Source organism: Lemur catta, chromosome 22 (assembly GCF_020740605.2).
Source record: "Lemur catta isolate mLemCat1 chromosome 22, mLemCat1.pri, whole genome shotgun sequence".
NCBI classification, from domain to species: domain Eukaryota; kingdom Metazoa; phylum Chordata; class Mammalia; order Primates; family Lemuridae; genus Lemur; species Lemur catta.
Window position 1 is genome coordinate 26,460,180 of NC_059149.1, and position 12,191 is coordinate 26,472,370.

Consider the following 12,191-nt stretch of genomic DNA (forward strand, 5'->3'; position numbering starts at 1 on the left):
CTCTTCGATTCTCTGAAGGCTGAGAGAGGCGAGGAAGACGCAGAGGTGTTTCAGATAACTTATCTACGGGGTGGAGAGCACCGGCAGGAGAATCATGCTGTAACTGGTAGAGGCAGCGGTCACTCACGGCCACCAGGAGAGGCGGCTGGTATCCTGTGGGTGGCACAGTGACCATGTTTCCACCCGTGCTTAAATGCAGTGACGACTGGCCTGCTCTGTCTTAGGTACCACCGTCTCAGAGCGCCCTCGCCTGAGGTGGCCGCGTGTGCGACGACTTACGGCCTCATCAGAGGACGGCACGAGGGCCGGGCCGGCGTGTGCTGCTTTTCTCTTTCTCACTGGATCCCTCCCCAGAAGCTTGACAGCTTCCCAACATAAAAGACTTTATGGAGGAAATCAGCGATGATATTAATTTTTGATATCACATCATGAAACAGATCAACATAATTCAGTTACCATCGTCTGTAACAGTTACAGACTGTTCCACGTCCAGTGCTATCACAGGGGATACAGCTTCACAACGGAAGGAAACAAAGTGACAAACACGTCGTCTATAAAATGTGACGTCTCTTCATTCATGGCTTACCGAGTACCTATGTGCTAGTCTTGTCACCTGCTACAGACAGAGAACTAAAGAGAAAGGTGCTTGAGCTCAGGGAGCCCACGGTGCAACGGGGTAACAGCTGACAAGGACACACAGGAAGCACTCATGGCACAGGAAGCACAGAGCGTGTGGGGTATGACATTAACACACACCGAGGCCACCTCATCCAGACCAACAGGGACCTGCTAAAGTAGACAGTGGCAGAGCCTGTCCTTACGGGGCAGGTGGGAGCTGGCAGCCACAGGCACGGCAGGTGCACAGGAGCAGGAGGTACGCAGGAGGGGTGGAAGGGATTTTCCACCAAAAGCAGAAGTCAGTCTTCTGGGGTGCGGTGAGTGGGCCAGGAAGAAGTTTAGGGCATCGGCAGAGGATCCGTGGTTGTGGATACAGAGGAGGAGGGATGGGTGTGGGAGATACTGAAAAGTCTAATACAACTAACTGGATATCTTAATTAAGTAAACTGAAAAATAAAAGCTAACGAAGGCCAAATGTCCCTCACGCTGCCCACCAGGAGTGCACTTTCTTCCTCCTAAAAACTGCTGTGACAGTAACGCTAGTTCAAGTACGTTACCTGGTATTCTTCTGGGGAGTTAGCATAACCTGGCCTTCGGGTGTGATGTCGATAATACAATGTTCTGGAAGAATTCCCATTCCACACAGTTGGATATCTTGGGAATTTGCTGACCCTATCAATGTATGTTCCTAAGAAAGAATCAAATTCACTGATTAATATTGTGTTCTTACATGTACACAAACTGAAGTCACCTACACTGAGCCCTCATTTATTAATCTATTATCTTAGCTAAAAGATTATTAAGGAGGAAATGGAATGGTAAGGGGAGTCCTGGGCCTTCTCTGAAGTTCATTCTATAATTCATAGTTTCTGATAAGAAATAATATACTCAGTTGAGTTATACCTTTTAAACTTAAAGCTATCATTTTATATTCATGTCCATATGCATTCATTATTTTCCATTACAATCTTCATTCCAAGTATTTTATACTATTCTCAGAGCATAAGCCATGTGTCAATGATGAACCAAAAATATTGGTCTAAAAACTCCATTTACTTAAGTTGCACATCACTTACCTGGTCTCAAACAAAATGAGTCAGCTACAAAGATAAGAGCAATTCAAATATAAAGAGTTTGAAAAGATAAAAACTATTTCATGAATTTTATGGTCTCCCCCAGCCTCATAAAAGATGTAACAGATATGTTCTTACCTTGGACCCCCAACTACTCAGCTCTCTAAGCCTGTCTTTTTGGGAGGTAACTCACCTACCCTTAATGAACAAAATTGGCACCGTAAAAATTGAGCTCTCTCTTATGCATGTCAATATTTGACTGCCTGTGCATGATTAAATGTCAATATGAACTAGGATGTGTTCCCAGGCCACCTTCTCTTTTCACACAGCTACATTAGGCATCAGATATTAAATACTTTAGGCTTTGTGAGTCACATGCAAGTACTCAACTCTGCCCTTGTGCAAAAGCAGAGAACGCATAAGTGAGTAAGTGTGGCTACATTCCAATAAATTTTTATTTATGAACACTGCAATTTGAATTTCATAAAACTTTCATGGGTCTGAAATATTTTTCTTCTAACACGTAAGACAATCATAAACCATGTAAGATTTACAGGCCATGTAAAAATGTAAAGATAAACTCTTCCTATTGTGCTGTAAGTACAATAAAAATACCAATGAGGAAATAAAAAAAAAGAAACATCATAGGTCGGTATAGAGGATTATCTAATGAGTACCTAAATGCTGTGAAGGTAGCATGTAATGAAAACAAAATAAAGCTAAAAACAGGGACAGCACCTCAGTGTGTTTATGTGATACCTGGGTACATGAGTCTGAAGCGTGTTAGTCCCAAGGGTTCCAGGGTTATGTTCTGGAAAAGTAAGAGAACCACACCACTTGGAATTAGAAAGGAACTTCAGAGATGTTTTAATCCAGGACCTTCATTTACAGATGGGGTGGAAGTCATCAGAGATGTGGCATCACCTGCCTAGCATCTGTTAATAAATTAACTTCAGAATTTGAAGACAAAGAAATAAAAAACGCTCAGCCTCCAAATTCCTTCAACCCACATCATGGTATCACTTTACTGAAGCAAAAACTGTTCTTGGACTAAGATCATCCTTCTGAATGTGCTTTGTCATGAATATATCTTTGTCATGGGGTTAGCTCGGGCAGTTGAGAAATCCACACTGCCTCCAACTCTGCCAAGAGAGTTGACCACACAGCCTCAAACAGAACCCAAACACCTCCACGCGAGATGACCAGAAATACTTTGACTACGCTCCAAAAATCTGTAAATAGTTTCTTTGTTTAATTTTTAGTCAAGAACAGATATGAATCAGGGTTTTTCTTGGTGTGTGTGTCTGTGTGTTCCAATTTGAACTACATTACATCAGAACGAAAAAGAACTCCTAGTTCTGAGAAGTGAAAAGGACAAGATACGTAAGTCCTGTTCTAACACTGCACCTCCCTGGCATGTGAGTATCCCTGGCTGACACTGTAACTCAAAATCCTACCAACACTGTTTAGAAGCGCAATAAAGTGATATGATGATCCATCATTTTTTAATAGGCAATAGGCATATAAGGTCCCACATAGGGCATCAAACGAGAAAGTGCAATGTGCGATGTTTTATGTTTGTGTAGTGCTTCTGTTTATGAAGCGTTTCCATCTATCCAATCCTAACAGGAACCCGGTGAGGTAGCCAGAGACAACTTCCACCCATTTACACAGGAAGAACCTACAGACTGCACTGGGAGAGGGCTTGGCCGTGGACCAGAAAAACAGGTCACCTCCCTCCTACTGCAGTGTTGCTCCTGCTAGACCATAGTATCTGGGACACGCACACTTACAGTATATACTAAAGACCCAGCATAACTCACAGCGTTACAAAACACGGTATAAGACCCTGATCAACAGAGGGGCCTTATCAAAATGACACAAAGCAACTCATCCAGGATATCTTGATAAAAACTGAAACTAGCCGTGTCATGAATTCTTGAGTCTTTTTGGACATGAAATCACATGACTCTCTAATCTTAAAGCTGTTTCCAACTTGATTAACTCATTAGCTTTACTTTCCTAGTCACATGAGTTAAATCCACATATATAAGGGGAAAGACACCACGTCCCAGTGTTTGTTAACTGCATGTTAGAGTCTGAAAGTCCATTTGGAGCATTCCGCATAGTTTATGCAGCGTCTCAGGGCTCATGCTTATTCTAAAAGTTGTCTCTTATCTCCCCAATATGTCCCATGATTTATAGATTTCAACATGTACCAATATTTGCCTTTTCTTCTGTTCCATGCTCTGACCCTCTCAGTCTCCAAATGACCTACTCTCCCCTTTTTTTAACAGGTTGATAATCCAATTTTTTTATTTTCCTAAGAGTACTAGAAATTTAAATTTCATATCAAGTGGTACTAAGAACTTTACTTTCTTTAAACATTTCCTCTTATGAGCTAACAAACTGGTCACAAAAAGACACGCTTCACGTAAACGACAAAAGCTTTAGTCTACTGACTATACGAATCACTTAGTCTCAAAAGTCATCCTTTAAGGTTTAAAGTAATCTACTTAATTCCCCAGTACAAATCACATTACATAATGGTAGGTGAGCTATTTAACTTGTTGAAAGCAATATCAGAATATCGCTTTTTATATCACTAGGTTGGATGACATCACCCAAAGACTAAAAAGGGAAACTGTGCCCAGAAACCCACGACTGTTCTCCTTTCCAGATTATTCAAATGAAAACTATTTGCTAACTGGTTTTTTTTAATAAGCATGGCTCCTCGAGTTTAAAAAAGTACTGTGAAATATTATTCTACTTCACAGCAGGGAGCTAGCAGCAGGGCACGTGACCTCACCTTCAGATAGTACACCAGGAGTTCGTTCAACGCGGGGTCAGCGTTCAGGTTCACAAGGAAACACTTGTCATCCCCAACTTTGATTCCGGAAGACTGCAGAGATATTCCAAGGCTCTCGAGCTGTTTCTGCCTCTCCTGTAAATGCATTAGAGAAGTTAATTCCACAGCTATTGAGGCAGCAAGATATAAAAGATCTTACAATGTCAGAATAATTACTAGATAGCTTTATAGTTCAAATATGCTATCTTAGGATGTGGCATTATAGATTATGGCATTTTTCTCTTCTTTCTAAACTATATAAAATTGTTTTTGGTTAATTCAAATTTTATTCTGAAAAATAAAACCCATTACAAATAGCAACCAAGTACACTAGTAAGTTCTCAATTTTTGTTCTTGAAAATATCTGACATCTTGAAGTCATCATCTCACTTGACTCTGGATATATGAGCAAATGTGCGTGCCCTTGGCGGTTTTCAATTCTCTCTCCTGCCTGGCAACTTCAGTGACTCCCCAGCCAGGACAGAGGCCAAACTCCCCCAGTAAAGTTCAGAAGGCCCTGCAGCCCGGCCCATTTCCCCTTCGGCTTCATGTCTAGTGACTCCTACTTTCAAACCCTGCACTGCAGTTCCAAGGAACATGTTTTAGGTCCCTGCAAGCACTAAGAATGTTCTCCTTGCTCTCTTTAGCTTAAGGGATTTTATACCCTCTTGCTTCTCTCTGGAGCAGACTTGTTCTCCTATTTGGTAACTGTCTGTTCACGTGACCATTTCCCCCACACCAACTGTAAGCTGTGTGGCCGTGGGGTATCCTGTCCTATTCAGCGTTGTGTTTCCGGCACCCGGCACAGTGCAGGACGCACGGTAAGTAAGCACTCAAAACATCAGTGCTGTGAATTTATTGAAAATCTGCATATGCACTCAAGCACTATTTTCATAAGAATATGAGCCTTTCCTTTTTTGTCCTGCCTGCCTCTGAAACCACAGGACACACAAAAATGTATGTACATAAAAGGATACACATGGATCTCGAAACCCGATGCAGAATCGGGGTGAAATAGGACGTCTCTGACTATGGGTAAAGAGCAAGGAGTCATTGGTCACAGTCACCTATGATCTTTGATTCTGGGGAAAGACAAAGTAAGTTATTTAACTAGGACCACAGAGTAAGTCTGCAGCATAATCAAAATAAAGTAAGAATTTTGCTCTTTTGAGGCATATGATCCTAATTTGTATGGCCAGTGCAACTCAGCCAATACATTCCGCTGAGAAATACACTATTACTAAATTGGAAAGAGGATATTTTGGCCCTGAGTCTTTGAACCAAGTATCTCTTCTAACAAAAGAACTACAGAGTTCTTTCAGAAGTTTTGAGTAGCTTAACACTAGACATTAGAGTTTTCTGCACTCAATTCCAAGAAGTGATTATCCTTCATAAAGAACCATGTCCATAAAATAAGGAAAGTAATTCTAATACACCTTTGTGTGAGTTATCACTGTTAGCAAACTACTGATTTATGCTACTTCCCTACATATTTTTGTCACTTCAGATTTTATAGTGGTAAAAACACCACAAAATTTTTGTCTAAGACAAAAAAAAGGTATAATGATGGAAAACTGTCAATTGATCATTCCATTTGCCACCAAAAATTTTAAAGTTTTAAATCCTTTAAGAAAGCACAAATGTTTGCAACATCTAGGAATCAGCTCAGACAGTTGATAAGTATTATATGATAAGATATAATTACATTTACTGATATGTCAAATACTGCTTCTGGTATCAGGGATTGGTTAACTTTTTCTACAAAATGTCAGATAGTAAATATTTAGTCTTTGTGGGCTATGTGGCCTCTGTCTATTCGATTTTGCTGATGAAGCCACAGATAACACAAATGAGCACAGCTGTGCTCCCATAAAACTTTATTTACAAAAACAAGTGATGGATCTGGTTTAGGGGCACTGTCTACCCCTGATCTAACTCAAGGTTTATATTTCACCTCAGTGTGCATTTCTTAATGAGAACTTTTAAAACTGAGACAATTGGGTATAGTAGATAGGGTTCTGGAGTTGGAAAACAGTCATCTCGAGTTCTGTTTGTTTATTCAAAAATATTATTGAGCATACACCTAAAAACACTAACAATATATGTCTTTTTTTCTTGAGAACTTTACCAACTCATTAGGGACTAAAACTATACAAGGACAATTAAACCACAGTAAAGTACTGCACGGGTTAAAGGTCAAAGGGTGCAGACAGGCCGCGTGGGGACGCCACGGCGGGCGTGATCCCCAAGGGCCGGCACACTACGGGGAGGTGCGCAGGGCACCTACGGAGAGCCGGGCTGACCTGCAGTAGCCCCAGAATGATGCGAGAATTCCTTCAAAAAAAATTCACTGAACTCCATTTACCCAGAATTTCCAAAATTTGTCTGACCATGGACCATTCCTTCCCCAGGTTTATTAACATTTGTGGCTATACTGTCTGAAACACATTTTGGAAAATGGCAGTTTGGAATGGGCAGAAGTAAGCGATCAGGTTTTTTCAATGAGAGAGGGAAGAATTCCAGCAGCATACAGCCTGGGGGCTTGGGAAGGCAAGGCACAGAAGGTGGCATTGGATAAAATGGGCAGTGAGTGCCCTGCGGAGGGACACCTGAGAGAGGAAGAGAAAAGACACCAAAGCCAAGTTCCCCAAGTGCTGTTAGACCTACATTGCTTTGCATCCGCTCTATTGAGTTGCTATTGCATTGAATGTTTACTTTTGGAGTAGCTCAAAACGGCTCAGAGTAGTCCCAAATTGGACCATTATTAATATTACAATGACTGATAATTTATAAGAAATATAACCTGATACATGTGATGAGAAATAATTTATACACTGATGTGTTTTCCTCTCTGTAATTTGGGGGGGTATATTTTAAGATAAGCCAATGCAGGGATTCAGATAAAATAAGACCGGCCATGTGTCGATCTTTAACGAAACCGGGTGACAGGTATCTGTATATTTATTATACTCTAATTGTTCTCTATTTTGAAAATGTCCATAATAAAAATGTTTTTAAAATTGAATTTAATCCCAGTCTGCACTAATATAACATCCACTTTATGCCAAGTAATAGTACCATCCTACAAAATTTTTTTTAAAGATTGCTGACACTAAAAAAATATTTTTTACGTAAAAATCAATTGCAATTCTACCCTGTTTATCCTTCAAATTAATTTTGCAAAGTACAGATTCTCGTGGATTTTGATTCCTACTAATGGGGCTAGATTTGCCATCAGCAAAGCTAAAAATAAGAAAGGAACCAGAAACAGCACCTCCATCCCCAAATTGCCATGAGCTTCAATGCCTGTAATCAGCCAGAAAACACAAACCTGTGCGATTTCCTCCGTCTTCCTTAATTTCTCCTCCCAGGTCACAGTCATTTCCTGAATTAGCTTTTCAGATTCTTCCAGCCGGTCCTTTAGCTCTGGAGATTTCATTGCCTACAAGCAAAATGTTTACTTCATGAAATGTCTGGACGATGCTCTGAAGAAAGAATTAGCCACCTCTAAAAGGACAAGAGTAACAATCTGCGTCCTGTCAGCTGTAAGACATGCCCAGGTCTCAGATCCACCTAAAACATAACGATGGCCCCACACTGATCCCAGCACCCAGACTGCTGCTGAGAACCACAAACTCATCAGTTATACAACGCATGTTTGAGGGGAAGATTTTCAAACTTTTTCCTTTTCCTCCAATCTATTGTTAAGATCTAAGCACATTTAGGGATATACAAACATAAAGCAACTAAGGGTTTATTTTTTAAATCCCAATAAGTTATATATCTAGATAGTTATATATAGATATGGCTCATCCTAGTCTTTATTGATGACTTCAGGAATTTATTCACGCATGTGTAGACTAAATGTATACATGCTACAAATTGGATGGAGCTACTGATACCACAGAGACAGAAACAAAATTCAAAGAACCTTGATGAACTGTAACATTACCACTGTAAAACCAGGATAAAACTCAACAGGAAAAAATACGATCGAGATAACCATTTTGACCATGTATTTTACTGAGTTACTATCAGAAAACCAGTACAAGAAAGAAAGCCCTGGGAAAAAGCCCCAGAGTGCTGGGTAACTGTGGGAAGAGAAACACTAATTAAAGCAGGCATCCTGGATCTGGTATTTCATCCACTTTTACAAGAGAAAGAGCACCTGGCTATAGGTAAGACTTGTGTGCGTTTTCTAATTCCGTAGTGAAACAAACACCATCCACTATAGAATATACAGAAGACAGCTGAAGGAGTACCAATAAACACACAGGTACTCTTGTTGGAGTATTTTTTTCTATGAACATACTTAACCACAACATGAAAAAGCTGGATTATTAAGGCATGGGAGACCTCAAGATTTGCATTCTGACTTCCACCAGGTAATAAAGGAGAGATACAACAAAAATCCTGCTCTCCACCATTTTCTGCAGTTAAATTAGTTTATATCCACCTTGTTTCCAGTGTCTCTCTCTTTCTCTCCCTTATTCTATTATACCTCTTCTCTCGTCTCCTACCTGAATGGAAATGGACAAAAATGCAAAGAAACATGTTCTTGATTCTGTTAATTTCCTCCCATCCAATCCTTTGAACACCTATAAAAAAAAAATCTCTAAATTTCAAATGACAACCTTCTGTATTTATCGCTCATCTCAAATTTCTCTTCCTATAGGAAATTCAAATATCCTAAGTAGAGTCCTCATCCTTTACCGCCAAGGGAGAGAAAATTCAAGTTCTGGGTTGACCAGCTCCTCCCAGACGCCCAGAGCACCGCCCGGCTGCGCATCGTACCTCTGCTTTGGTCAGCTGCTCTCGGAGTTTCTCCACTTCTTCACGGAGATCCCGGATAATCCGCGCGTTCGGATCCTCGTTCACCACGGCATGGTTAACGATGTGCTTGGCTCGGTCCGCGTAGCGCAGGGTTGAGAGGGTTTCATCGTAGTTGTCAGCTGCCGGGCTCACGGCAGCTACCATGGCTGTCTTGCTGTTGCCTCCGAGACTGTCCTGCAGGAGGAAGGAAATCGAGTAGCATTTTAAAGTTGGAAGAAGCCGTCGTATGAGGAAGTGAAGTCAGAAAAGGCGAATCAACTTCCCCAGGTCAAACACGTTTAGTGACAAAGCTAAAATGCAGGTATGCTGACTCCAGTCCTGCGCTGTGTCTTCTCTGCCAAGCTACTTTTCTAAAAATAAAAAAAGGACGGGAGCTTTGGTTTTTGAGAAAGGACAGGGAAATGCAACGAAGCCTACATTTATTTCAATTTAATAAAAATTAATTCTAAGTCCATTTGTCCTCTTAAACAGGCAATGATACCATACGAGAGTAAAATGGATTTCCTTAAATGCCCAACACCTTCCTTCAGGGAACGAGGATGGTGTTAATCGACACCTGACCGAGGAGTGATTACTTAAACCTCCTCCACAACACTGTGTACTTGGGAGTCTCTGTTAAGCCTAAGTCACGGCTCAGCTGCTGTTACAAGCTCTCAGACACCTAGTAAAGCTTTTGAAACATAAGGTGCGATTATAGCCTTACGAGACAAGAAATGTGAAGGAACTTCATTTTCTTCCCTCGGATAGTACTTCGGAAACTACTCAGACAGGTTTCATGTTCTACACAACTGCTCCCACGGTTCAGACCAGGGTACTGGGAAGAGAGACGCATCTTCTACGTTCTACTCAAACTGGTAAGTGCAGTGAAACGGCTCTAGAACTCGCTTCCAACAATGGAAAAACCTGCCTTCATTTGAGAACAGTAAAAATGACGTACAACTCAGAATTACAAATCTAGACTTGGGACATCAAGCTACCCACTGGGCTGCCCACACAAATTAGGCTCTGTGTGGTCCACCCCGCAGGCAGCCTGTGACGGCCCAGCCATCCCGCCTTCTGGCGCTCGGACCCTAGTACCATCTTCTTGCCTTGAGTGCGGCCAGGACTTGCTATCGGCCTCTAATGAACAGAAAACAATGTCGCTTCTAAGAGTAGATTAAAAGAAGATAGCGGTTTCCGTCTTGGCTGATTCCTCTCGCTCTGGGGGAAACCAGCTGCCACGAGATGAGGTGGCCCTAGGAGAGTCACAGGAGTGGGTTTGGAAGCAGATCTATCTAGAGCCGCCAACAACCACGCAAGTTAGCAGACCACCCCGCGATGAGCCTTGCCGGGAGAGCAGCCCCAGCTGACACTTCAGCTGCAGCACCGAGAGACCCAGCCAGAACCACTTAGTCAAGCTGCACCCGGCATCCCGACCTAGGGAAACCGCGAGACAATGAACGATGGTTGTTTCCAGCTGTTACGGTCCGGGGATGATCCGCTACAGGCAATAGGTAACTACTCACACACTAAGACATCATTCCAGGCTGAGAAGATTTATCCAAAAAAACAAATGAATTGAACACCCTCTTTCAGTAACAGAGTATCACTGAATGACAGATTCTCAAGATTAGAGAGAATAATGGGGAAGCAACAGGAAATTAGAGCATGAGAAAGCTAAGTCTGCTTTTGGGCACTAACCTACAGAAAATTCTTACTTTTGAATATATAAAGTTTTCCCAATCTTAATATATCTATTACAAAATTTGTTAGAGCAATCTGATTTACACAATCTTTGTGCATACACTTTACTTAGTACTCAGCCTTTTGTATTAGTAGCCCCATTTTACTGATGAGAAAACAGGTTTGTTCTGTCAAAGGAGGCTAAATACTGCAGTCTGCCTAAAACTCCAGAACTCCAGTAAGTTGAACGATGTTCTAGCCCCGCTGTATTCTGCCTTCAAGTCCAATGATTTCCACTCCTTCCCTGCTGTCCACAATACGTACTTGGTAACACCGAGACAGTTCAGACCTGAGGATTAAGTAAGGGGACCTGACATCTTTCCAAATTATTTTGTTCTAGCATCAGGAACAAAATAATTCCCCAGGCATTGCTAACAGTTCCATAAAATCACAGACAACACGTCTGCTCATCCAGCCATTTCTGAAAGTCTGGTTTTCCAAAGAATACATAATTTCTTCAACATTATATTGTTGAAGCAAATACACTTTAATGCCTGACAAGGCAGGAAATAGAACTAATTTGGACTTCAGGGGGCAAAAGCCACGACTGCTTGCTTCCCTCTTCACTTCCAGACACTCATCTCAAATACCTGGTGCCTCGGATTTGGCCACTTTCAGAAAAATGTCATGAAGAGTCCCATGCACCCTGAGGAAATTTAAATGTGATATGAAAAGACTGCAGGAATTAAGTCTCACGCTGCAATTCAGTTCCCTAGCAGCACCATGCTGCCCTTCCAGAGCTGCTGCACACTGTCAGCCCACAGGAGCGGCAAACGCTATTGGGTGAAAGGGGATCTAGAACAATAACCACCAGAGGAGAAAAGCGTGTATATTGTGCTTCAATTTATGCTGAGAAAAGGAAACCTGGCAAACAACAAGTGCCTGGTATTTTAAAAGCCCTTATTCATGGAGCAACAATATACTTATGTTAAAAAATGGCCCCTTGCCTTCAGCAAAAAGGAAATAGCAACAAAAGAACTGGCACTCATTCAAGGAGAAAGTATAAAGTTTCTTGTTTACTCTTTAATTGTTTAATTAGGCAAATCAGACGAGCTTTGTTTCAAATGTAGCAACTGCAAATTAAATGGACGTCGGAA

At 41.5% G+C, this 12,191-nt stretch overlaps 1 protein-coding gene across 2 annotated transcripts in view; it reads right to left on the reverse strand.

Moving 5' to 3' along the window:
* KIF13B (kinesin family member 13B) overlaps positions 1-12,191 on the reverse strand; it is a 139,741-nt gene that overhangs the window by 60,401 nt on the left and 67,149 nt on the right. For both annotated transcript variants that reach the window (XM_045535586.1, XM_045535585.1), the window contains exons 11-14: positions 9,334-9,546; positions 7,871-7,981; positions 4,501-4,635; positions 1,176-1,306 (exon numbers count right to left, since the gene is read on the reverse strand). In XM_045535586.1, coding sequence (XP_045391542.1) covers positions 1,176-1,306; positions 4,501-4,635; positions 7,871-7,981; positions 9,334-9,546 — 590 coding nt within the window. The remainder of the gene's footprint in view (positions 1-1,175; positions 1,307-4,500; positions 4,636-7,870; positions 7,982-9,333; positions 9,547-12,191) is intronic.